We start from the raw sequence: 27,931 nt of genomic DNA, 5'->3' as shown, positions 1-27,931 counted from the left end.
GCCGTTGTTCCTGGTTACTCTAAGGGGTGCCCTAGTAAACAGAGCATCTCCAATTCCTTGCTCCCCCCTCAATGGATTTGTAGACGGCCACAAGATCCCATCTCTGCCTTTTCTTGCAGAGGCTGAAGGGATCCAGGTCCCTCAATCTCTCCTCATAGGGCCTGGCCTGCAGGCCATTAACCATACGGGTGGCCTCCTCTGGATCCACATCCCTCTTGAAGTACAGTACTCCAGCTGTGGCCTGACCAATGCCACATAGAGGGGAAGTATGACCTCCTTGAACCTATTAATGCACGATAAAGTGCGGTTGGGTTTACTGATCATTTTGTCACATTGACGACTCATGTTCATCTTGGAATCAACAATGTTCTCAGCCTGTTAGAGCCTGCGGCCTTTCCAGCAAGGCAGGGACTAATGTGGAGTTTCTGTTCTCCCTGCAGGAGGTGCCTGGCTGCCTCACACAGGTAAGCAGCAGCTGCCAGAGGAAGGGCCTGTAAACCTGGAGTCGCCATGGACTCGCCCACACAGTTGTGGTGAGATGGACGCCCTGAGACCTGAGGAGGACCAGTGGCACCAGAGTGAGGGGAGGGCCCAAAAGCAGAAGGAGATTGTAGCAGTGGGGCAGGTAGCATCTCCAGTTGGGCACGAGAGTGGAGAAGGGCCAGAAGCCAGAAAGAGTCCTGGGTGCAAAGAAGACTTTGTGGAGCTGAGAGCGCCGAAGAGCCGTAAGGCAAAGTTGCAATGGAGAGAGAGCCCATGTCTGAACAAAGGCAGTGGGGAGGGCCTCAGAGGGAAACAGGAGCTCCCTACCAAGTGTCAGATGAGAGCCCAGCCCTGCCCCAAGAACAGGAAAACCTTTAATTGCTCTTCACTCCTTGCTTTGCACAAGATAGGACAGGCTGGGGATCAGCTCCATATATGCACTGAGTGCGGGAAGAGATTTACCTCCCTCTCAGCCCTGACTGCTCACCGCAAGGTCCATTGTGGAGAGCCCCCGCACTGCTTCAGCAAAAGTGGGAAGGGCTTTATGTGCAGCTCGGGCCTGGCCAAGCACCAACCTATGCACAAGAAGAAATGTCAGTGCTGCTGTGTCCCCTGTGGTAAGACCTTCACCCATTTTTCCTCCCTGGCTCAGCACCGGCTCATTCATTTGGGGAGGAAGACACACCGCTGCAACAAGTGTCAGCAGAGCTTTGCCAGGCAGCAAGACCTGTCCCAGCACCAGTGTGGGCTGAGCAGGCAGCAGCCACACTGCTGCACTGAGTGTGGAAAGAGTTTCAGGCATCCCTCTGACCTGGCCAGGCACAGGTGCATGCACACAGGGGAAAAGCCACATCAGTGCTCGATGTGTGGGAAGAGCTTTACCTCCTCCTCCAACCTGGCCAGGCACAGGCACTCGCACATACGGGAGTCTCCATATAAATGCTGTGTGTGTGGGAAGAGATTCACCAGATGTGGCTCAATGGCCCAGCACCAGTGTGTCCACACACGGGAGAACCCTCATCAATGCTCTGAGTGTGGGAAAAGGTTCATCTACTCCTCCACCTTGGCTCACCACCAGCGCATCCATATAGGGGAGCAGCCACATCAGTGCTCTTTGTGTGGAAAGAGCTTCACCACATCCAGTTCTGCAGCCCGGCACCAGCTTGTCCACACAGGGGAGAAGCCACATCAGTGCTCTGAGTGTGGGAAGAGTTTCACCAGATCCAGCTCCATGGCCCAGCACCGGCATGTCCACACAGGGGAGAAGCCACATCAGTGCTTGGTGTGTGGGAAGCGCTTCACCAGATCCAGTTCTGTGGTCCAGCACCGAAATGTCCACACAGGGGAGAAGCCGCATCAGTGCCCTGTGTGCGGGAAGAGATTCACCACATCCAGCTACATGGCCCAGCACCGGCGTATCCACACAGGGGAGAAGCCACATCAGTGCTCTGTGTGTGGGAAGAGCTTCACCAGATCCAGTTGCATGGCTCAACACCAGCGTGTCCACACAGGGGAGAAGCCACATCAGTGCTGTGTGTGTGGGAAGAGATTCACCACATCCAGCTACATGGCTCAGCACCAGCGCGTCCACACAGGGGAGAAGCCACATCAGTGCTCAGTGTGTGGGAAGAGATTCACTTGCTCCTCCAATCTGGCCCAGCACCAGCATGTCCACACAGGGGAGAAGCCTCATCAGTGCTCTGTGTGTGGGAAGAGATTCACCAGATCCAACTCCATGGCCGAGCACCAACGTGTCCACACAGGAGAGAAGCCATATCAATGTTCTGAGTGTGGGAAGAGGTTCACCTGCTCCTCCAATTTGGCCCAGCACCAGCGTGTCCACACAGGGGAGAAGCCACATCAGTGCTCGGTATGTGGGAAGAGCTTTACTCGCTCTTCCTATCTAGCCCGCCACCAGTGTATCAACCTGGGGGAGAAGCCATATCAGTGCTCTGTGTGTGGCAAGAACTTCACCAGATCCAACTCTATGGCCCAGCACCAACGTGTCCACATGAGAGACAAGCCATACAAATGTTCTGAGTGTGGGAAGAGTTTCACCTACTCCTCCAACTGGACCCAGCACCAGCGTGTCCACACAGGGGAGAAGCCACATCCGTGCTCTGTGTGTGGGAAGAGCTTCAGGCACTCCTCCAGCCTGGAGCGGCACCAGCACATCCACACCCAGGAACATCCATAATCCTGCCAGCAATGCAGGAAGGGCTTGGGGATTTCTACCTACTCAGTACCCCGCAGTGGCTGTGTTGAGAGAAGGCTCATGGGGGAGTGCGGAAAGAGGTAACCCAGCCTCCGTCCTTGTAGATACAGAACCCCAAGGACCCAGAGACTGCCCCGCAATGTTAGCTTGATGGCTTGGGGCTAAGAGGACACACCTCCAGCAGACGCCAGCACAGATGCTGGGGGAACTTGTGAGGACATGATCTTTGTGTCAGCCTTGGAGCCCGTGCCTTCCCCGCCCATGCAGGCTCCGAGCCCGCTTCTCTCGTTCCCCAGCCAGCACCGAGTCGGCTCAGGCCCTCTGCTCCCCCCACCACAGCGGGCCGGCTTCTCCCCACCCTTGGTCCCGGTCCTCCCCCCACATCAGGTCTGGGCCCACCCCTCCCCTCCCCCCGCCACTGCGACAGGGATGTGGGGGCAGCCCTGGATCCCAAGCAGCAGGAGGTAAAGGGGGAGCGGGCCTGGATGGGGGGAGGGGGTGGCATGGGGCTCCGTCTCCACATGCCCCCCTCGCTTCCTGATGGGCAGTTGGCTACTAGAGGCATAAACGCTTGTGGTCAGAGCCCTGAGCAGGGTTGAACAGGAGCACAGGAAAGCACTGAAGTCCACCAAGGCCCCTCCCTGCTAGCCAAAATGAGGATCAGGCGCTGCGTAGGGATGTGGTCAGCCTCCCTTTCTGCCAAAAGAAAGGCCAAATGGCTGCTTCTCTCCCACTGCAGCTCCAGCAAGAAACTGGGAGCGTGGGAAAGTCCAGCTGGGAAGCTGCTGATGAGGTCAAGCCTCCAATTTCCCCCATGACCCCAGCCCTATTGGTCTGAAATCGCTATTGGATGATGGTATCCCACCAGGAGGCCTAAATCCAGTAGATCTTTGCTTGTAATTCCTCTCCCTTTGGATCTCTTTCCAGAGACCCAAAGGGCTGCTGAGCAAGTGAAGTTGGAGGTGGTTATTCAGAGCCGTGTTTCACGTCCCACGTGGCCTGTGTCGGGTTTATTGCTAACTTTGTCCCTCTCGCTACTGGCATCTGGGGCGGTGGTTCTGGCATGGGAGCCATCGATCAAAATTTGAAAGGCCGTGGAGATGGTGAGCAGGAGGATTTTACGGGGACAGCTTTTGGTAACAAATGTACTGGAGCCATCAGAAAGGGAAGCCTGCTATGGGGCATTGAGTAAGCTTGCCCTGACCTCCCCAGCGTGCAAACCCAGTGCATTTTGGGGAGATTTCAACTGTCTTCTGCCGGTGGCAGATAAGCAGCTGGGGGAGAAGCGGCATAGACAAAACCTGCAGGCAGCTGAAACTAATGGTGGAGAAAAACAGTCTGCAAATATGGGGAGCAGAGGCCCGGAGGAGGAATAGATGTTCAGGAGGGTTGAGAGGGGAGACCTGTCCTTTGCCCACTGGGCAGGCCCCCCCACCACAGGCTACTACAGCCTCCAGATGGGAGGCTCTGGGTCCCAGACCTTATTTCATGCAGATGGGTGATTTCTCTCTAGCTTGCACCTTCCACCTTTTGGCTAAGGGCAAGCGAGACTTTGGGGCATCTGGACCCCATGCCCTCCAGGCTGGGGGCTTGCATGTAAGGTGCCTGCCATGCATTTGGGAGTTCATGAAGCCCGAGGCTGAAATGTGTGAGAGGGAGGAGACTTGCTGGTGGCAGCACTGCCCAGACTGGAATAGCTGAACTCTGCTCCGTCAAAAGTATTTGGAACTGATGTGGCCAATTTGGCCCAAGGCACAATATTTCGATAAATACCTTAATAAATGAATGCCACCCCCAGCCCTCTCTGCAGCTTTGGGTCAGGATCTGAGCATTTCTGTGTGATGTCCCCAGCCCCGCAGGAGCCTTTTCCCTCCCCCGAAGGCATGTTGAGCTGCTTGGTGTGATCAGCTAATACCAATGTGGGGGGCAAATTGGGCCCTTTTCGACCCCCCAACCACGGAGGGGGAGAGGGTGGTGACGGAGCGGGCTCTGAGGGCAGCTCACAGGGACAGGAGGCTTTTCCGCTCCACTTCCAGCTTCATTTGGGCCACTGAGGTCTGCCCTGGTGGCACCAGGACAAACAGACCCGAACCCCCCGCATCCCTAGGAAGGTCTCGCAGGACTGGCTGCAGATTACAGAAGAGCCCTGGGTTTTATGGAGCAAGGGGGAGCTCCTCCTTAATGCCCACCCTCCAGACTCGTGCTCCAGATAGGAAGCCCCCGGCATGATCCTGTGCTAGATCTTGCCTGGGCAGGGGGTCTTCCTCCCCTTGCTGAGTGCAGGACACACTGCCCAGCCGCCCGAGATGCTCCTTCAGCCCTGCTGTGCCTTGGCGAACCCAGTTCCCATGCCCTGCTCAGACGGTTATTGGCTCTGCACCGCGCTGTCAATGCACCACCTGGCCCCTTGCTCCTCTCTCCTTCTAGATGGGCCCCATCACCTCGGGATCTCGGCTTGACCTCCGCAGCGGTAAAAGGCAGCCCAGCCCAGGTGGGTGCAAACCCCTGCCATGGCGAAGGGGAGTTGCAAGTCTGGACAGCTGCACTGTGCTCTGATGGAGATTCCCTCGGCACGAGGGGCCTGTGGCCATATAGACCTGCCTGGGCGAGGTCTGAATGCAAAGCTTTCAAGGTACTGCGGTACCTTGCGCCCCTCACTTTCAATGGGATCCGGACCTATGTATTTCCACGCGGCGGACTGTCCCCCAGCTCTGTTGGAGCAGAGGAGGCAGCATCGTGGGAAGGCTGCTCCTCCCCTGGCTCCCAGCCTGTCAGGGCCTTCTCAAAGCAACCAGCTTCTCCAGTAACTGTAGGTAGTCATGCTTTGGACCCAGCAACTGAGAGACTGGTGTGCATTTGGGGTCGTGGCAGGGAAATCTCTGGCCAGGCTGCCCTGTTATGGTTAAGCCTTGTAGAGAAAGTTGCACTTTTATTATTGCCAACCCGACCATGCCAAAAATCACAAGACCAACTCAGATAGTTGGAAAAATTCTTCTTCGCAATCTTTTGGGTATAAATACCCTTCATCAGGCTGAGGAAGCATCTGCAGTTGGTGTGTTCTCTTCCTGGATAGAGTGAATAGTAAAGAAGCCAGAGGTTGGTCTGCATGCGAGAAAGTCAGTGAAGATGTAAGTTGAGGAGTCGGTGGGTGAGAGACAGGTTAGCAGGGGAGGGGAGTGGGGGGATGAATGTAGCTGGTACATAGCAGAGAGGTACTGGGGAGTTAGATGTCAGGCAGCTTATAATGTGTCATAAGTCCAATGTCTAAATTTAGTCCATGCTTTGTTGTATCCCGTAGATTGGTGAAGTTCGTAGGCTCATCCATGAAGGGTGTTTTGTAAATTCTCTTTGAGGATTAGAACCAAGAGATTGGAGAGAGAGTGGTTTTCTTGTGAGAAATGTGCCCCCACATTGGGTATTCTTGTCTTTGGTAGATTTCCGGTGTGTGTTCACTCTGGTGCGCAGTTGTTGTTTGGTCTCTCCTATGTATTATCCATCAGGGCATTTGGTGCATTGGATGAGATGTATCAGATTTCTGGAGGTGCAGCTGTAAGATCCAGGAATGGTGCTGGTTCTGTTGTGGGAGGTAGTAATTGTGGGGGTGCTGCATATGAATCCCGTGCAAGCTTGGAAACTGTCTCTTGCACAGAAATGGAAGTCAGTGGCTGGGGCAAGACTGGGTCGTGGTAACAAGACTGCCACAAGAAAATCAAACTCCGCTAATGGCTTGCAACTGATTATGTGTCGAGACAGCGGAGTGCTTGCGGTACCCAATTCCAAGCCATGCCATAAAATAATTAAAATGATGGTTAAAGTAGTTAACAGAGACCTGACATTGGTCATCACACAGGTCTTTCTGAGCTAAGAAAGCCAAAGGAAGGGCTGAGCCTGTGAAGGCAAGGTAATTACATATGCATTTCAATTGAACTAGCTACTAAAGAAAACAAAGGACTAAATATACATTTCAGACAAAACCTGTAAAAGATGCATTCAATACAGGAAAGATGTCCTGTACGTGACATGCTCACATTTCTCAAAACAGGCATCCAGTGTCTATGTCTCAACCAAATTTGCCCCATTGATAAATCCCCAAAGACAGGTAACACCTCTAAGCATCCTGTTAACCTCTCAGACGCATCACCTGTAACTGCAAATGCTGCAAAGAAACACAAGTCTTCACGCCTGGGCTGATCCAAAAACAGGAGGCAGGCAGTTTAACAATTGTAAAGCCATGGTCACCCTTTTCCTCCCTATTTTGCTTGGCCTTTAATCAGCCAACAATCAACGAGAAATGTTTTGAAACTATACAATTAAACAGTATAAAGCAAGACAGAGCTGCCAGCAAGGTGTGTGCGGTCCTGGGAAGACCAAGAAGCCGTCCTGCCACCCAGCCAACAAGCGAAGGACCCCACTGGGAGGCTGTATGGGAACCGCTTCCTGCCTTCATTGGGTAAAGTTCTCCTTGCAGCTAAGATAATAAACGGGCTCATTTTATATTGGGAAAGAGTCTGTTTCTGTCATTTAGTTTTGTAGCTCAGTAGTAGTTATCAAAGCAAGCCTTTCTGCTATTCATCAACCGTTGTGACACTGTTGTGTCACTTAGAGCACTAGGTTTAAAAATGTGGTTTCTAAGTGCAGCAGGGGAGGTGGAGATATGTTGGCAGGTTTTACCTTTCTTGTAGCACGGTTTGGATCCATTCGGTGTGTTTTGGGCTGCAGGAAGTTTGCTTCTGGGGATGAGGTTAGCGAGATTCAGTGCTTGTTTGAAGGTTAGGATGGGTGGGTCTGGGAAGATCTCTATAAACTGGGTCTTCTTCTAGTATGGGTTGCAATCAGTTGAGGATTTTCCAGATAGGTTCCAGGGAGGGGTGATGCATCATAACCAGTGGTGTGCGATTCCTGGGGTATTGTTTCTGTACTGCAGCATTCTTCACGTAGTGTCCAAGTGGCTCTCTCAAAAGTGCGATCTCTCTCTCTGGAGGAGTGTCCTTGTTGGGTGAAAGCCTTTTTGAGATTTATGAGGCGGCAATCCCGGGTGTTCTCCCCAGTGCAAATTCGGTGGTATCTGAGGCCTTGGCTGTATATCATAGGTTTCTTGGTGTGTTTAGGGTGATTGATGGTTTTGTGCAGATAGGTAGGTTGGTCCGTGGGTTTCTTGTATTACTGTGATCTGTATTTTACCACGTCTGTGCATACGTGTGTGTGATTGCATACACATGTCCTCATGCAGGTCTGCACCTGCGCGCGCGCGCACACACACACACACACATATATATTCTGCCCATGCCTGCACAGGCACCCCCCCGCACACTCGTCCCTGCCTACATGCAAGTGCGCACACACACATACGTACCAGTGCAGCTCTCCACTTCCCAGTCCAGCAATGCAACTGGGAGCCATCTGGTGCCAGAGCAGAGCAGGGGCAGAAGGCAGGGAATGGCTGGGTGGGGGGGCCGCTGGGCTCAGTCCAGCAGGGAATGGCTGGGAGGGTGGGCTCCCCCTGGGTCCTACTGCCCCGTCTCCTGTCAGCTTTGACAGGCATCCAGGAGCAAGTAAATAAACCCTAACAGCTCCCTCCACCTCCATCTCCCTGCCTGAGGAGACGGAGCCTGCCCAGCCAATCACTGCTGGCCCTCTCAGTGGTGCATACACACTTGATTAAAAGCATTAGGGATAGACAGACACATAGACTAAGCCCTTTGTTATATTAGAATAGATCCATCTATCTATCAGCGAAACCCGGCTCACTGGGGAAGGACAGCTGAGGAAGATCAACGGAGGGTACACCTTCTTCTGGAAAGGGAAAGCAGACCGTGACCCCCATATCCACGGAGTTGGTTTTGCCATCAAGAACAAGATTGCTGATGTGCTCCCTGAACTCCCTTTGGGTGTCAGTGAAAGGCTGATGACCTGCACCTCAGCCAAAACCATCACGCCACTGTTATCAGTGCACACACTCCAACTCTGGACTCCGATGAGGAAGTCAAGGAATGGTTCTACTCTGATCTCAACAATGTCTTTGCCTGCATCCCCAGGGATGACAAAGTTATTCTCCTGGGGGACTTCAATGCCCGGCTTGGATGTGACCACGAAATGTGGAGTGGAACTGTCGGGAAGAATGGTGTAGGGGAGGGAGGCCAATAAATGCACCCAACACAGCCTGATCGTGATGAACACCATTCTCCACCAGAAAAACCAGCTCAAGACCACATGGAGGCATCCAAGGTCAGAGTACTGGCACCATCTGAGGTAGAGACCTGAGGGATGTGCTTGTCACAAGGGCATGAAGGGATTTAAAGACTGCTGGACAGACCACCAACTTATGTGCTCAGTGATGAACATCTGCTTGGCGCCAAGACACTGGAAGTCCCAAAAGGCACCCTGGAGACAGCTCGATGTCTCAGCTCTGAAGAACCCTGGACAGCAGGAGGGGTTCCAGGCCCAAGTTGTATTGTGCACTGGAGCAAGTCCCTACTGCTGATGACATCTCCATCCAGGCACGCTGGGAACAACTCAAGTCCGCTGTCCAAAACGCCTGTGCCCAGACTATTGGGTTTGCATCATGATGGAACCAGGACTAGTTCGACACAAATGATGCTCAGATCCATGATCTCCTTGAGCAGAAGCTGTCGGGGTCGCCAAATGAATCGGGCCCCAAGGTCACGGTGGGCCGGGGTGGCAATTGGAACACGAACAGGTGGGATTTATGGTGGCAGAGTCTGAGTGGCATGGAAGCGCATGGTTTCTTAAACAAAGATGATTTATTAACTTACGCTTTGGATGCGTAGGCAACGATGTTCTTCAGTTACAGTAAAATAACGAACCACAGAGGGGTCTGTTGGCCCACGGGGTTCCGGAGTGAGCCCTTGCTATCTACCCTGCAAGGGATAGGGGCGGCTACCCACTCCTTAAGTCCCAGGGCTGGTCAACAGCTCATGTAAGGAACCACAAACGACAAACAGGAACTGTAACTCGGTGAAAACAATGTCAGAGTCGTGACGCCAGTCCGATGGACAACGGGATGGTCGAAACAGGGAACCGAGGTCAGGAACCAGGTAAGTGAAGTCGATGTAGCGAGGATGATCCAAAACCGTAGTCAAGTTGAAAACTTGTAACCAGTCCAGTAACCAGAGGAATCGACAAAAACAATCGGAACAACAAAGTGAGTCGCTATATGGGGTATGAGAAAAACCGGGGGATCGAATCCCAGTTCTCAGTCTGCCTTGCAGTCCCTGCCTTAAGCAGCCTCTGCTCACAGAAGGAGCACAGTCTCCTCAGACTCCCCCACCAACGACACACCGCTAACAAATCCAACTGACACCTGTACTCGGAAGCAACCCACACGCTCCTCTCCCACCACCCACACCAGGTGGGGGCTCCTGGGTTCTTTTTATAGCCACCCTTTGGCCAATCAGGGCGCTTAGTTATAAGAATGTTCTAGAGTGATTACCTCATTCTGTCACTCACTAGGCATGCGTCAGGACAAGCCCTGTAAAGCAAGAGCCTGCGCAAGACTGGAAAGTAGGTCAGGGCTGATTGACAGCTCCTGAGGTCACCCAGGGGGCATGTGCCGGGCATGCCGTGGAACCTTCCAGTCAGGACTCTCCTGCGCATGGCAGCCTCCACTCCCTGCATTGGCAGCACAAATTCAAACAAACAAAAAAATTTCCTTGACAGAAGCGTGCAGCCTTCATCGCCTGGCAAAGCCATCCACAAACTCGGTGAAAGACGGCAGTGCCAGCTGAAGGCTCAGGTCCAGCAACACATCTGTGACATGAAGAACAACTGGTGGGTGGAGAAGGTGCACGTGATCCAGGGCTATGCTGATCAGCATGATATGTATAACTTCTTCCAGGCTACCAAGGCAACCTACAGACCCCGGTCCGTTGGACAAAACCCCCTCCAATCACAGGACGGCTCCTGGGTCCTCAAGGACAATGACGCCATCCGTCTGCATTGGAAGGTGCATTTTGAAATCCTCCTTAATCGGGAGTCCACTGTATCAGAGCAGACCCTCCAAGCTGCCCCTTGGTGATCCACCAACCATCAGAAAGCTGAAGCGGGCTGTCCAACAGATGAAAACCAACAAAGCCTGTGGGCCAGATGGTATACCTGCAAAGGTCTACCATGCTGACGGCTTCCAGCTCACATCATGACCCCACCAGTTTATCTTCCACCTTTGGGATGAAGAGGACATCCCTGGGGATCACAAGAACATGACCATTGTGACCATTTACAGGAAGGGGGACAAATCTGACCGTGGAAACTACAGGGGGATTTCCCTCCTGTCCATTGCAGGTAAGATCCTGGCCCACATCCTCCTGAACTGCCTTTGTCCCGTCACTGAGGAGATACTTCCAGAAACCCAGTGCAGCTTCCAACCCTCCTGGGGCACTGCGGACGTGGTTCTCATTGCCAAGCAAATCCAAGAAAAATGTTGGGAGCAAAATCAAGAACTGTTCCTCGCCTTCATTGACCAGACCAAGGCATTCGATTCCTTAAATTTGTGAATCTCTGTGGACCATCCTCCAACACCTCAGCTGCCCACTGAAGTTTGTCACCATGCTGAGGCTCCTGCATGATGATACGACCACCACTGTCCTGAGTGGAAGATCTGAAACCCACGCCTTCCACATCCAGACGGGTCATACATCCACTTGGCGCCAAGACACCTGTGGAAGAAATCAAACTTCACGTTGTGGTTGAATCAGAACTGACAGCCAGCTTTTCTTTATTTAGGGCTATACTGTGATCACAGGGAGGATTTCATACAGCAAGGGGAATCACCCACTTGTCTGTTTCAAAGGAATCCTCCTCTTCCCTAAGTTTTGAAGCATTTTTATACCTAAGACAGAGAAAGAGAAAAAAAATACGACCTTGGAGAAACTAAAACAAGTTTACTTAATTGGACATCTGTGCACAGGGTAATAAGACATGCAGGCTTTCTTATCTCAAAACATAACTGAAATAAGCTGTATCAGCTCTTCTGGTCTTTGTTTTTCTAGTCAAGTAGGCCAGAAGCCGACTAAATTTATTACCACATTCCCTGGGGTTTTTTTGTTCTTTTTTTCCAACAAGTTAGATATCTATAGCCATTAGCCTTTCACTTCTAGTTTTTCTTTCTCTTTACTTTCTGCTATTTCAACATACAAATTATATACTTTGTTTCTGGTTGATGGGCTATTCCTCATTTGCTTGGCAGTACAGCTTAAGCAACATTGTATTATCATAAACACTAGGCATACTCCAATAAAAACAACAAACAATATCAACAAACTATGAATGAAGGCAGAGCCTAAGGAACTGAAAATAGAGCTAAACCAAGAATTCAAATTCCAACTATCTGACTCATGCAATTTAGCTGCTTCTTTTCGAATATGTTTGCTTAAATCCTGGATTTCTTCTGAATTATCGGGAAGATAAGTACAACATTCTTTACTTATTGAAGCACAGACTTGTCCTTTGCTGGCTAGTATATAATCTAACACAAGTCGGTTTTGCAATGTCATTTGCCTTATTTCCTTCATTTCTGTATTTATTTTATCAAAACTATCAGCAGTAGCATTAGCAATCTTTTCCAGAGATGCTGCAACTTTCTTTATCTCAGACATAGCTAAGCCTGCACCATAGCTGGGGAACATTATACCCCAAAACCTTTGATTTTCTGTAATTTCACGAACATTGCAAATTCTTCCTTTAGGTAAGTGAGATTTAATAAAAAAGGCAGGGTACTCTGCGGAGACATAGAACGTTCCTCTCCAACTGGAGGGAAGATTTTTATAGGCCTTATCTCTACACACAAAATAGTGACCAGCTAGTGCAGTATATCCACCTGTATTACAGCATGGGGACATCATCCATTGTGAATAGCCTGAAAATTGACCTGCAGGGGAGTAGTTAGATATCTAGGAACCATTAGAAAACCAAGCACCATTTATCTTAAATTCTACCTCACACTTACTGACTCCTACTGCAACACAAGATCCATTACAGGTCTAACAGGACTTTTCGGGGTGGCATATGCTAATTGTACATAGACCAGTTGCAACTTACATTCTGCCAAGTTTCGTTTCCATGAAAAAATGAATAGTAAAGGGCTAACATCCGAGTTGCATTCAAGGGTACTGGTATCATGGGTATTCCTCTGGTAGAATAGATAGGGACATGACTACATATCCAACGAGAGACATTTAAATCTATCCCAATTTGATTAACTAAAGACAAGAACATATTTTCATGAAATGATCTTTGTCGGTTTGGAAGTGTAGTTTGGTTTACAGAGTTTCTTATAACCACTGAGTCAAGTTCATATAAGATGGCCCAAAAAGAAATACTGAGAACTACCCAAATCACAACTAACCAACTCCACCTTGGGAACGAGGAACTAGGTAGAGGTCTTTTTCCTGTCCCGAAGGGCATAGTGGTTTTGTTGGGGCACATCCTCTTCGCTCTGTAGTGGCAAATCCTCTTTGCCAGTAGGCGCTTGGCTGTGGATCTTGAGCTCTCCTGCTGGCAGGTGCTAGGCTCACTACCAGTCTGTGGAGGCTGATTACAAGATTGATATGCAGGAGACTCTGGGTCTAACGGGGCTGATATTTTCCTACTGCGTGAAGCATGGATCCATGTCTGGAGTCCCTGACACTTTATTGCAGTGTTGGTGGTCAGGAGTACCTGGAATGGGCCTTTCCAGCGAGGTTCCAGCGATGACTTTCATTGATGGACTTTTATATGGACCCAATCTCCAGGCAGGATAGAATGGCACGGCTCACCTGGTACTTTGGGGAGAGCTGCCTGTACCTGTGAATGAAAAGCCTTAACACACTTCATTAGTACCTTACAATAGTCTAGAATGGTATCATCAAGTGAATGTATATCGCAAAAGTGGGAGGCAACAGGTGGTGAGGCGGGGAACCTCATGGGTCTTCCCATTAGAATTCCATGTGGGCTAAGCCCAGTCTTTCGGTTGGCAGTAGATCTCATACTCATAAGGGCTACAGGAAGTGCATCCGGCCATTTTAGGTGTCTCAGCACAAATTTTGGCCAGTTTATTTTTTAGAATGCCATTTTGGCGTTCCACTTGGCCCGAGGCCTGCGGATGGTATGGGCAATGAAAGTTCTGTTGGATCTGCAGGACTTTACAGATTTCTTTCATTATCTGTCCAGTAAAATGAGTTTCATAGATTTCATAGATATTAGGGCTGGAAGGGACCTCGGGAGATCATCGAGTCCAGCCCCCTGCCCAAAGGGCAGGAAGTCAGCTGGGGTCATAGGATCCCAGCAAGATAAGCATCCAATTTACTCTTGAAGGTGTTCAGTGTAGGTGCTTGAACCACCTCCGCTGGCAGACTGTTCCAGACCTTGGGGGCTTGGACAGTAAAGAAATTCTTCCTTATGTCCAGCCTGAAACGGTCTTGCAGGAGTTTGTGACTGTTCGACCTCGTCATCCCTTGGGGCGCTCTGGTGAACAGGCGTTCCCCCAGATCCTGGTGGTCACCCCTGATAAACTTACAGGTGGCCATCAGATCACCCCTGAGCCTGCGCTTTTCCAAACTAAAGAGTCCCGTGGCTCTCAGCCTGTCATCGTAAGATCTGTTTTCCTGACCTCTGATCATGCGCGTGGCTCTCCTCTGGACTCTCTCAAGCTTCTCCACATCCTTTTTAAATTGTGGAGCCCAAAATTGGACGCAGTACTCCAGCTGCGGCCTCACCAAGGCCGAGCACAAGGGGAGAATGACGTCCCGGGATTTGCTCGAGAAGCATCTATGGATGCAAGCCAGCATTTTGGTCGCTTTACTAGCCGCAGCATCGCATTGCAGGCTCATGTTCATCTTGTGGTCAATGATGACCCCCAAGTCTCTTTCTTCTGTAGTGCTATCCAACGTAGCACTGCTGAGCCTATAAGGATGCTGCAGGTTTTTCCTCCCAAGGTGGAGAACCTTGCATTTTTCTGATAGAGTTCCTCTATCAGAGTTTAGGGATAAAGGAATACCAAACCTTGGAATAAAGTCTCTGAGCAACTTTTTGCTTACAGTGATGGTGTCAGCTTTTGCACATGGGTAGGCTTCTACCCATCCAGAAAACATACATACAATAACAAGAACATATTCCTAAGAACAACATTTCTGCATTTGAACAAAATCTAATTGTCAATTTACAAACGGTCCCCAAGGTGGGGGATGTGCTGCCTTTTTTTGTTTTTACAGGCTTTTCCACATTATGGGCTTGGCAAATAAGACAGGTGTGGCAGTACTGTTGAGCCACAGATGGAAAAGTTGGAGCAAACCAATCAAGCTTAACAGCTTCTATCATCCCCCACTTTGCTCACATGTGCCATGCCATGGTGTATGCAAGCAAGAACCAACTTCCAAGTGAAGTGGTGCTGGCTCCTGCCCTGGGGGTCTTTAAGAGGAGGCTGGATGAACACCTTGCTGGGGTCGTTTGACCCCAGTACTCTTTCCTGCCATGGCAGGGGGTCGGACTCGATCTGCTCAGGTCCCTTCTGACCCTAGAAACTATGAAACTATAAGATGAAGCAGAAGGACCATTGGGGCTACCAGGCGGCCATCTGGGGAGCGCTACAAATGGTCAGGGTGTAACAAACACCCAGCCAGTCTCCATGTATGTTTCTCTGGTTCTGAAGCCTGATCTTGGAGGAGGGCAACGTCATGAAGACTTGCCAGTGGAGACTGGTCAGTTGGAATAGACAAAAACATAGGCGTGGCCTGAGGAGTGGAAATAGCCGCAGCTTTGGCAGTGGAATCTGCCAGAGCATTTCCACATGTAACATCATCGTAAAGTTTCTGGTGAGCTTGGCATTGAATAATAGCAACAGCAGAAGGTAATTGTAAAGCATTCAACAAGGCATTTACATATGGACGATTACTAATCTCGGCACCTCCTGAAATGAGGAAGCCTCTTTGTTTCCAAAGTTGACCATAATTGTGTACAAACTAAAAGCATAGCGAGAATCAGTATAAATATTAACAGAGGCACCAGAGGCTAGGGTGCGAGCCCTGGTGAGGGCCACAAACTCGGCAACTTGAGCTGAATACACATTAGGTAAGTGATGGCTTTTCTATAATATCATATTGGGAACATACTGCATATCCTGCAACAAGGGAACCTTTTGAGTTTCTTTGACACGATCCATCAACATAGAATACTAGATCTGGGTTTTGCAAGGGGTTGTCCTTTAGATCAGTGCGAGGCATTGTTAGGTGAGCAGTAACAAAAATGCAATCATGGCGTTCACCATCTGAAAGGGTAGGTAACAGGGAAGCAGGGTTTAAAACAGGGCACCTAGTTAGGGTGACATTTCCAGCAGACAGAAGCAAGATTTCATACTTAATCTAGCATTTGAAAGGTGTTGGGTTTTTGTTTTTAGTAAAAGGGCTGCTACAGCATGTGGGACAGCAACAGTAAGGGGAGAACCTAATACAAGGGTGGAGGAAAGTTCAACAGTGATGACAGCGGCAGCTGCAGCTACAGCACAGAGACATGGGGGAAATCTGGCTGCAACTGGGTCAAGAGCAGAGCTATAATAAGCAATGGGACGGTGCTTGTCTCCATGTGTCTGAGTAAGTACTGCAAGTGCAAATCTGTCCTTTTCATGACAAAAGAGAATAAAAGGTTTAGTATAATCAGGAAGGCCTAAGGCAGGAGCTTGCAACAGAGCTTGTTTAACAGAGGCAAAAGCGGCTTCGACCTCTGAAGTCCAGGGTAAAGGCTCAGAGGTATTAACAAGAGTCATATTTTGCAATGGCTTGATTATAGAGGCATAGCCAAGTATCCACTGACGGCAGTAGCCAGCCATGCCTAGGAAGGTACGCATTTGGGACACAGTAGTTGGTCTAGGGATTTTAAGAATAGCTTCTATTCTGGAAGAGGAAAGCAGCCGTTCTCCAGCAGAAATATCATGACCTAAATAACGGACACAAGGGAGACAAAGTTGTAGCTTTTATTTAGATGCCTTATGGCCTTTTAAGGCAAGAGAGGTGAGGAGAATTTAAAGAATCAGTTTTACAGGCTTAAAGGGAGGTAGATACCAAGAGCAAATCATCACCATCTTGCACAAGCACAGAATTTTCTTTAAATATTATTTCATCTAGATCTTTCTTCAGAATTTGAGAAAAAAGAGAAGGGGATTCAGTATAGCCCTGAGGCAATCACGTCCAGGTATACTGAAGTCCTTGATAGGTAAATGCAAAGAGGAACTGGCTATCAGGGTGTATAGGAGTAGAGAAAAATGTAGAATACAAGTTAACAACAGTAAAATAACAAGCATTAGGAGGAATATAGGACAAGATAGTAGCTGGATTGGTACAACAGGGAAAGTACATAAAACTGCAGAATTTACCGCACAAAGGTCTTGTACAAAGCAATAGGTATTCCTTCCAGGTTTTTTTACAGGAAGAATAGGCATATTACAAGGGCTCTTAGTCAGGACAATGATACTTTGCTTTAAAAGGGCAGTTATAACAGGGCATATCCCTTCTTCAGCTTCTGGACGTAAAGGGTATTGAGCAACTTTGGGTAAAGGCTTAGCTGGGTTTAATCTAATTTTTACAGGCTGGGCAGTATGGATTTGTCCTACTTCATTAGCATGCTGGGACCAGAGGAATGGAGGGACAGCTTTTATGATTTCTTCTTGCAACACAGAAAGATCAGGGAACTCAGGCTCATTATCACAGGGGACATCTAAATAAACACCATTAGAGCAATAGATAGTACAGCCAAGTTTACAAAGCAAACCTTTGCCTAATAAATTAACAGGAGAACAAGGACTAAGAAGAAAGGCATGTTGATCAGAAACAGGACCAAGAGAAACATGTAATGGTTGGGAAACAGGATGAGGAACTATTTGATTTGAAATTCCTACAGCGTTTACAACAGCAGAGAGGGGAGTTGTGGAAAATTCTTCAGCTCAAAAAGCAGAGCAGCTTGCACCGGTGTCTACTAAACATTTTGTAGAGATGCCATTTATCACGCAGGAAATGAAGGGATCATCTTGATTAAGTGGGAGAAGCAGGGTTGTGATGATGCTACTATTCCTCAGGCAGGTCAAACAGGAGGCTCCCTGATTTGGGACTGAGAATTGAGTGAGAGGAGGTGGTGGCAGATTAAACATCATCCCCGGCTGGACAGGCCGGTGAGGACATTGAGCCTTCCAGCGTCCTGGTTGGCCACGGTAATGACAACTGCCATTATTTTGGGACTGAAATCCTCCTTGTCCCATCCCACGACCACATCCCCTGCCTCTGAACTGTCCTTGATGGAAACCTCGGCTTCTGCCCCTGCCTAAAGTCTGTAATTGCAATGACATTAGCTTCGTTTCCGTGTATTCCTTTTTCTTTTCCTGGCAGGTTGTACAATGATTTGCGATGGTGACTAGTTCTGCAAGTGGCTTAGTCTGCCAACCTATAGCAATTGTGCACAACTGTTCCTGGACTTTAGAAAGAAGTCCGTGGACAAAAGCAGAAGCAACTGCTTCTGGGGCAGTTTCAGCTGCATTTTCAATACCAGAATGTCTTTGAAATACTAGTTTCAAGCGGTCCATGTAGTCTGCTGGGGATTCTCCTTTACTTTGTTTACAGTTATGTATTTTGGCCCAGTCAGTTTTCCTGGGGTAAATTTTAAGCACAGCCTCAAGAAGGCATCTTCGGGACCTCCTATTCCGGGGTCTTGAGTAGGCCAAGTCGCCTGTGCGATGAGGTGGTTGCAGACCTCAGAACACTTCTCTTTAATTGATTCAAATCTGCCCATGTTGGATCATAACAATGGATTACAGTTTCTAATTCATCTCTAAATTTCTTGGGCTCCTCTCTGATGTTGGGAAATTGTTTAACAAGGTTTAGGAGATCTCCTGGGGTCCAGGGGACAGGGACTGTGATTGTAGTTTCCCCATTTGGACCTTGCCCTGGAAGTTGGCGTAAAGGCATAAGCTGAGCCTTTTTAGATTTTAAAGAAGGGGTTGAACCATACTGGGTACCAGACCTTAAACAAGAGGGGGTCAAGATTTCAAGAGACAGACGCCTTGCCTCTAGTGGACGTGGGCATGCCTCCCGGTGACGGTTGTTGAGTGATAGTTTCCTGGTGAGGTGGGCTAATCCTGCCAGAAGAGCCTATTTGGTTACTTTGGACTTCTTCAGGTTCAGATTGTGCCTGAGGCTGATATGGGGGTGGCACATTAAGAAAATCAATTATATCTTCTGCAGATTCATTCTCAGTTATTTGTGGATAAAGTTGTGTTGGTGCTGATGGTACTATTGATGGGGGACCCCTTTTGGTGCACTTTTCTGTTTTAATGTCTATGAAATCTATGAAATCTATGAATTCTTTTATCTAAGATTTCAGTTTCTCTTGGGAGTCCTTAAGACTCTGAACTTGAGATTCTTGACATCTTTTGAAAGCTTCTTCATACCAATCAAAAAATGTGTCCCACTGAGTCTGTGGTATATTACTACCTCTTAACTCAAAGTCTCTGTGGGGATGAACAATTTTACTTAAATCAAATGTTCCCTCCACGGGAAACTACCGGCTAAAATCACCTCTGGTATACCACTTCCATTTGTCTAGAAACTTACAACTTTTATGGCCATCGTGTGTGTACATGTACAATGCTGGAGTCCCTTTTGGTGGAGCCGGTATGTCTTTAGACTCTCCACTCCCCATATCTTTAAACTTAATTCACACAGGTCTTTCATACAGGAATGGCTTATTCAGGGTGTCCTGTCAGGTTGTGAGATTTGCTAGTGCCACAGAGATGCTGTGGCTAATGTCCAAAGACAAAACTCCATGGCAATAACAGCACACAATGCAGTTACAGTTAGACACGGCTCATTTATGAAGGTGGAGAAAGGGTAAACCTGTCCACTGGGTCACGAGGTTCCAGTTGGGCCCCTTACATTCAAAACTGCCCTTCCGGACAGCCTTGGGGCGGCTGAAGCCAACCTTAGTCTTGGACTTGGTCAGTGGCTCATATTTCTCAATTCATACTCTCAATTCACACAAGGGAATTTGTGTGTTAAGGCACGAGGTTCAAGAGCATTTCTTTAGTCTCAGCCTTGAAAAACACTCACACCCTAAGAGTTTCCACCTTGCACCCTTGCTTTCAAAGAGCACACAGAACAAGTCGGGTGTCCTCGGGGTGGCTGCACAAGGTCTGCACTCCTGGCCTCAGAGACACCTCCTAGTTCTTTACAGAACTGAACTCAATTCACACGGGGAAATACTTGCATTGACAACAGCAACACAAAGTCCTTAACCTTAACTCTTTCTACTCACAGTTACTACTCACACAGTGGGTCTGACAGTTTTGGCAGAAAAAAGGTCGGATAGGGTGAGCCTCAAGCAATGAATCAGGAAGACACAGAGACAGCCTCTCACTGAAAAGCCCCAGTAGAGATTTCAAAAGGTCTCTGACCTTGGTTTGGCACCAGGGCTTCAGTGAAGAGATGTCTGTGTCCCAACTGATCACTCCAGGCATCTCTATCCGAGTCACGGCACCAAATTGTGGAAGAAATCAAACTTCATGTTGTGGTTGAATCAGAACTGACAGAGCCAGCTTTTCTTTATTAAGGGCTATACTGTGATCACAGGGAGAATTGCATACAGAAAGGGGAATCGCCCACTTGTCTGTTTCAAAGGAATCCACCCCCTCTCTAAGTTTTCAAGCATTTTTATACTTAAGACAGATAAAGAGAAAAACTATGACCTTGGAGAAACTAAAACAAGTTTACTTAATTGGACATCTGTGCACAGGGTAATAAGACATGCAGGAGTTCTTATCTCAACACATGTAACTGAAAGAAGCAGTATCAGCTCTTCTGGTCTCTGTCTGTTTTTCTAGTCAAGCAGGCCAGAAGCCCAACTAAATTTATTACCACACGCCGGAAGACCCAGAAAGGTTATGTTTACATTATATGATCGCCCCCACCCTATTCACCATCTACCTGACCATCATCATCCACCTCATCCGATATGATCTACCATCCAGTATCAGTATCCAGTATCGACTGGATGAGAAGCTTTTCAATCTTGGGTATTTCCAGGCAAAAATGAAACTCATCACCAATGACTTCCACGATCTTCAGTTTGAGGATGATTGCTGCATGATGGCTCGGTCTGCCCAGGTTGTGCAAGCAACCTTAGATCTCTTCAACACTTCGTATAAGAGACTTGGCCTGTCCCTGAACGTTGTGAAGATGAAGGTTCTCCACCAACCCTCCCCAGCTGAACATCCCTCGTGCTATCTACATAGACGGGAGGCTCTGGGTACGTGGAGTACTTTCTGTATCTCGGCAGCCACCTCTCTCAATGGGCTACCATTGATAAAGACATCCAGCACCGGGTCAGCTGTGCCAGTGCTGCCTTCTTCAAGTTGCAACAATTTGTCTTTGAAAATAAAGAACTTCGGAAGCTGACAAAGGTGCTGGTTTGCAAGACTGTCGTGCTGACCACCCTCCTCTACTGCAGTGCGACCTGGACCGTCTACCAATGCCACATTAAGACCCTCGAGAGCTTTCACCACCGGTGCTTGTGTCGAATCCTGTGGATCAAATGGGAGGACTGCCAGACCAGTGCAAGCGTCCTCCATGAAGCTGCATCCACCAGCATTGAAGCCTTGCTCTTGAGAAATCAACTCCAACTGCGTCCAGATGTCCGAGAACTGCCTCCCTCACCAGATTCTCTTTTCCCGGCTCTCTGTTGGCCAACATCCAAAGGGTGGCCAAAGGAAACGGTACAAAGACATACTCAAGGTCGCCCTCAAGCACAGAGGCTGGGAGGAGGAAGCAGCTGACCATTTGGTGTGGCACCACCTGATCCACCAAGGCACACGCCACTTCGAGGCCCAACGACTCAATACTGAGGCAGAACAGCGGCGGCGGAGGAAGGAGGAGACCAACCCAGGGCTGTGAATCCCACTCCCCCATGCAACAACATGCCCTCATCGCTGAAGAATGTGCATATCCAGAATCAGGCTCCTGAGTCACCTGAGGACCCATCAAGCCTGATGGACGCCATCCTCAACTCCGAGGGACCGCTGATGACAACAGTGATGGAAGATAGCATTCCCACCAGGAGGGATAAAGCCAGTAGATCTTCCTTTTAATTTCTCTCCCCTGGGTTCAGTTTCCAGAGACCCAACGGGCTGCTGAGCAAGGTGAAGTTGGAGACGGTTATTTAGCGCCCAGCTTCACAGTCCACAAAGCCAGTGTCAGGTTTGTTGCTAACCCTGCTCACATGATGGTCACTGCGTCAAAACCTCCAGTTTTATGGGTCGATGGAAACCCAGTGAGCCTCTGAATATCTGAAATGGGCCTTCACCTCTACCCCGTCCTAGTTCATCCAGACCCCCGTCTTGCCACTCGTGGTAGAAAGGGATGTATCCAGCACAATAGGTGCAGTGCTCTCCCAATGACAGGGCCCAGGCCACAATTTGAATCCCTGCCTCTTCCTGTAATCTCTCCCCAGCAGAGGAAAGCCTTGAGATCCTGACCTGTTAAGTCATGGGCAGGAGTGCAGCTCTTGGGAAGCAGCGACACTACTTTGAAAAAGTGTGGCACCAAGTACAGGTCAAAAACCTACAATATTTGTGTACTCCTCAAGCATTCAACCAGAGGCAGCTTCGCTCTGTGCTTTTCTTCTCCCATTTTGACTTTCAAACAACGTATGAGTCAGGGTCTAGACTTGGGAAAGTGTTAGATATTAGAAAACTAGACATCGAGCCATTGATTACTACCCTCTGAATCCGATGCTCCAGCCAGTTTTCCATACACCTTGCAGTCCATTCATCCAGCCCATGCTTCCTTAGCCTGCCTGCAAGAAGGTTGTGGGAGATCGATAACTCTGAAAGTCATGCTGAGCTGGGGCCTACTCACAAAAGTTAAAATACAAAATACTGGTGCTAACTACATAATGCAAGAAGATGCAAGTTCATGGCCAGGCCATCTGAGAAGAAATAATGAGGTATCCATTCCAGCTTAGCTTTCTATAATCATGATGATTTCAAGCAGGCTCCTAGTTGTCTGGTTTGTAACCGTGTGAAATGTCTATCCTTGATTAAATAGTATGGTAAATATTTCTTTTGCAATTAACTCATGCTATGTACAGAAAGAGTCATTCTCCATAGGTGATAAACGTCTTCTCCTGATTTACTTCTGTTATGGCTAGTGGTTCCCTTGATTTTCCTAGGAGATTCTCCAAAACCACATGTTTTTCTTGGTTGTTAATCAGTTTCTTGAGATGTTCCAAACCGGATAACCCCTCGTCACCGGGGAAGGTCATTCATTCAAGCTGGAACTTTCTGATAACCAATAACGAGCAGTTTGATTAACAGGATTTTCCTCTCGATTACTGCTTGGGACTCTTTCTTGATTTATACAACTAAATGAGTGCTTTGAAGATGCTGGACTAAGGGTATAAGAACGAAGTGAAAACTGCTAATGGTGCACTTTTCACGAGTGAGAAATCTCTCTGACACCAACTGTGCTGTGTCCAGCTTACTCCAAGTTGAAGAGAAACAGCCTGCTGTTTTGTCATCTGTCTGGTGAAAAATCATCACCTTATTGCTAATTACTCGACTTGGCTTTGGTTTGGGCTCATTTGACTTGACTTTGAAAACTCGTAGTAAATAAAGCCTTTCTGTCACCCATCAAACAAGGTGTTGTGTCAATCCCATAGGCTAGTCCAGGGGTGCCTGGCTGTCTCCTGCCCCTCTTGCAGGCCAAAGCCTGGATGCCCCCGAGTTTGTCTTGCCCTCGGCCATATGACCAATCTAGGGAGGAGTCTCCTATTGCCACAAAGTCGGGTGTAGCCGAGATCCTGCTGGAAGCCGGCCGGGGGAAGATAACTATGAGGCTCTTGTCAGGAGTCATGTACCCGAGCAGACAAGACTACACGGTGCCATTTTAATTGCATTACCTTGGTCAGGAAGCTTCCCCTGCCACCATCCCGGCCATGGCATTTCCCTGCCAGGTAACTATTCTCCCCTTTGCTTTTTAACTTGTTCCCACCTGCTCTCTGCTCTTTACCCTTGTGCCGAGCTGCTCTGAGCCTTTCTGCAGAAGGGGAGTCTGGAGGGAGTCTCCCCGGGTGCAGGGGGACATTGCTGTACCCCCTGAGCATGACGCTGCCAGCGGTGGCTAGGGGTGGCTGCTGACCCTTTTGCCTGCAATTGAAATAGCACTGTCAGTGGTGCCTTCTTGTAGGGCGTGCACGTGCCTTTCGCGTCGCCCCTGGTACCACCAGCAAATTTTGGCATACAAAGTTAATCATAATAAATCTGTTGACGCATACACCTGACAGGCTGTCTGCGAATCGCTAGTGGTACCTGTACCACAGATTGGGAACCACTGTAGACCAGGATTCAATACTTCCAGCATTTTAGGTCAACCTGACTGGGAGAAACCAGGGATAGCCCCAGCCTCTCTCCTATCTGGCTACACAGAGCTTCTGCCAACCATGTGGATTTGCACGGGGGGCTGCAAATCCCAGCATGCTCTGGGAGAGGGTGGTGTACAGGTACGGCGACCTTCAAATGCGAAATCAACTCTTATATTGCTAGATGAGAATGGCAATCGAAGGTCCCGGTACCCCAGGGAAACCAGCTCTGTGCCTAAAGATCAAGACAGCAAACTCCCATGTCCCCTAACCGCTCCACCAAGGGGGAGCAGAAAGGGACAGTGGCTTCTCTCCACAGCCTTGCGTTTGGGGAGTGGGAGCAGCGCCTGCCCGCACACGTCGCAGCACGAGCTATGCGAGGTCAGCCCCCGCAAGGGCAGCACCGGGCAGCTCTGCACTGTCCAACCCCCGTCGCTCGGGGCAAGGAGCGTTTCTGGGAGGGGACCCGGGGGACGGGGTAGGCCCAGCTCACCTGCAGCCAGGTCCTCCCGCCTGGAGATTTCCCCTCGCTCCTGCTCAGCGCAGCCCCAGAGCTCCCCGTCCTTGCTGGAGCCGGCAGATGAGGTCGGGGTGGGACCGCGGGATCCTGTTTGGGGCAGGGGTCTAAGAGGGACAGTTCATAGATTCATAGACATTAGGGGCTAGCAGGGCCCTCTTGAGAGCATCACTTCCACCCCCCATGTGCTTGTGCAGGAAGGACAGCTGGGGACAGATGAGCCCAGCAAGGTGAGCGTCCAGGTGTTTTTGAAGGTATCTGGAGTAGGTGATTGTACCACATGGGGGGGGGGGGAGAGGGGGGGACTCTCTTGCAGACCCTGGACACTCGAGTTGTAAAGAAGTTTTTCCTTATGTCTAATCTAAAGCAGCTTTCTAGCAATTTATGACCATTAGTCTTAGTCTTTCCCTGGGCAGCTGTGGTGGACAGACACTCTCCCATTTCTGGTAAGTGTCCTTTATATCTTGACCAAGTCCCCACTGAGTCTTCTCTTCTCCAGGCTGAACAGACCCATGTCTCTCAGCCTCTCACCATATAACCTGCTCGCCAGACCTCTAACCATCCCTGTGGCTCTCCTCCAGCTTCTCCACCCCTCCTTCCGGTCCTGCAGTGCTCACACCTGGATGCAGGACTCCAGATGTGGCCTCACCAAGGCCGGGTAGAGCGGGAGGATGGCATCCTTAGTCTTGCTTGAGCTGCATCGGTAGATGCGTGCCAGTGTTTTCTTTGCTTTGCCAGCTACAGCATCGCAGTGGTGGCTCCTGTTCATTGTACGGTCTGTGGAGACCCTCAGGTTGCTTTCCATTGCAGTGGTGGAAGTCATGGATATGGACACAAGAAGGCTGACGAGGACACATTTCACAGTATGGGAAACGGTATCATGTAGAAATGGTCCGTGTGGTCTTTGCTGAGCTGGAAAAGTCTTTGGAGGCCTTCCCTAAGGAAACTGTTTGGGGGAAATGGAGGGGAAAGAAAGCACCAGAGAAGCAAATTACCCTCGTAAAAGGCAAGTCCCCGTATAAGAGATTCTCTGGAAAGGAAAATGGGTTTTCCTTTGGCCGTACACCAAACCCACTTCTTCTTATCCTAGTGATGGTTATCTGACATGCAGAGGGGTTTTAAAGGACAAGAAAACACCGGACAACGGCAGGGTGAGTTGAGAGCACCGGTCCCCAAGCAAGGCCAGCGAAACCAGAGCCCACGGGCTACGGAGATGAAGCTGTTGGGAAGGACGTGGACAGACGCGCGCAGTGACTCCCGGTGAGAAGGACCCGGGGCGCAGCCCCTGCACGTGCGAGAGGAGAGGAGAGGAGAGGAGAGGAGGGGCCGTGGAAACGCACCACCCACGTGTGGGAGCAGCCGAGGCCGAGACAACTCCATCGCCTTCTGCCGGGGCACCTCCAACGGGAGAAAGGGGATGCCGACAGCACGGAGCCGAGCACGCGGGAGCGTAAATGTGATTGCGCGGGACACACCAGGCGAGAGGGAGGCAATCAGCACAAATCCCGGGATTTACAGGCACAATGAATGGGAGACGAGATGAAGACGCTGGGAAGGCCAAGGGAGACCGCGCGGCCCAGAAACCGCCGAGCAGGGACCCCCCGGAGCCCCACGGCTGGGTGAAAGGGAGGCGCGTGGGAGAGGCCGCCCCCGCGCAGGCCTCCTCGCCTCCGGCACCGCCAGCCCCGGGGCGTCCCCCCCAGGCCTCCTTCCCCCGCCTTTTCTGGGGTTTTCCACCGGTCCTGGGCGGGGGCCATGGCAGGTGGAGGCCCGGAGGGGACGGAGCAAGCCGCCCAGCACCCAAGCCAGCCCCCCGGCGCAGGGCACGCCCGGACCGGCGCCGAGGCCGAGGCCGAGTCCACGGAGCTCGCGACCCGGGCCTGAGCCTGCCCTCGCCCTCCGGCTGCGCTGAGGCGCAAGCCCCGCCCCGCCGCAGGCCGCGAGCGGCCGGAGCCCCGCCCCTGCCCCGCCCCGCGGCTCCAGCACGTGGCGCCGCCCGCCTCGCCCCGCCCCCCCGGCAGCGCCGCCAAGTCTCGCGAGGGGGCGAGACCCAGCGCCGACCCATTTCGCGGCGGGGCGGCCTGCGGTGCGTACGGGCTCCCGGGCGGCGCGGCGCGGCACGGCATGGCGGGGGAAGCGCGCGGCCCCGCGGGGTGGGGGGGGGCTTCCTTTGACACCCCCGTGGCGCGGCGCAGGCTCGCACGGGCCGCCCCGGCCCCTCTTGCACGCGGCGGCCTCCCGCGTGGCACGTGCGAGGCGAGCCGGGCGCGGGGCTTGGGCTTGCGGCCGCCGGGCGAGGGCGTCGTGCAGGGAAGCGCTGCAGCTGCGGGGGGGCCGTCTCCCCGGGCCTCCAGGAGCCCGGGGGGGGGCTGGGTGATCCGCTGGGCCCCGCCGCCCCGGGGACCTGCGACGCTGCAGGGCGGAGCCGCGAGCCGGGTGCTCCGTGCCCTCGGGGGTCGCCCTTCGGCGCAGACCCGGGGGCGGGAGGCAGCGGTGTCGCTGCTGGGACTCAAGGCTCCGTGCCGCGGCTTGCAGGGAGGACCCCGACGCCGACAGCCGCAGCCGCGGCAAGAGCTGCAGCCCGTGGCCGTGGGGGGGGAGGTGGCCGCAGGTAGGCTCTGCGGGAGGGAGCTGGGACCCTTCCTGAGCGCGGTTCTCGGGGCTGCGGGCCGGAGCCAGCCCAGTCCCTGCAGCCTGTCGGGGCTGCACAGGCACCAGGGTGACCCCCAGGCTGCTCCGATGGGGGTAGTCGGGGCACCGGGCAGGGCAGAGCCAGGCCCCGGGGCAGGGGTCGGGCTGGGGGCTCCCGTCACAGGTGAGGCCAGAAGTGGAGATGCGAGAGCAGGACCCCCGAGGTCTCCGGGCAGGACAGGCCCGGTGTCGTCCAGGCCAGGGCCGGGGGCATCCCAGAGGGCTGCAGGCGCCGGGGGGCCGGAGGCCCAGGAGACACTGATGGTGCAACGCTTGTGCCCGCAGCTCCCGGCGGCGTTTGTGGACGTGGCAGTGCATTTCACGCGGGAGGAGTGGGAGCTGCTGGACGATGAGGGCAAGGAGCTTTACCGGGACCAGATGCTGAGGAATTACCGAGCCCTCGTTTCCCTGGGTAAGGCTCTGCTCCTCGCCTCTCCCGGCAGCCCTGCGAGCGCCGATGTGTCTTGTCGTCTCCCTGCTTTTCAACCGTCTCCTCCTCATCTCGGGGGTGAACCCCACGTCCTGCCCACTGCTGTGTGGGGGATCCGGCCTCCCACGTTTCACACTGATATCTCCTCCCCCTTCACCCAGCCGCCGTCCCCCGAGTCTGCCCCGTTCGTGGCAGTTTCTGGGCCGCGCGGTCT

The 27,931-nt window shown here is 51.2% G+C and overlaps 1 protein-coding gene across 4 annotated transcripts in view; it reads left to right on the top strand.

Annotated features, from left to right (window-relative positions):
- LOC149872451 (uncharacterized) overlaps positions 1 to 23,759 on the top strand; it is a 30,916-nt gene extending 7,157 nt beyond the window's left edge. For 2 of the 4 annotated variants that reach the window (XM_090065016.1, XM_090065263.1), the window contains one exon: positions 441 to 23,759. In XM_090065016.1, coding sequence (XP_089921142.1) covers positions 441 to 2,680 — 2,240 coding nt within the window. In that variant the 3' untranslated portion in view covers positions 2,681 to 23,759. The remainder of the gene's footprint in view (positions 1 to 440) is intronic. The other 2 variants (XM_090065176.1, XM_090065096.1) reach the window with 1 other exon arrangement.
- The last annotated feature ends 4,172 nt before the right edge of the window (positions 23,760 to 27,931 follow it).

This window comes from Crocodylus siamensis, chromosome 1 (assembly GCF_052110815.1).
Source record: "Crocodylus siamensis isolate JL-2025a chromosome 1, ASM5211081v1, whole genome shotgun sequence".
Lineage (NCBI taxonomy): Eukaryota > Metazoa > Chordata > Crocodylia > Crocodylidae > Crocodylus > Crocodylus siamensis.
This window is presented reverse-complemented; position numbering and strand designations above follow the sequence as displayed.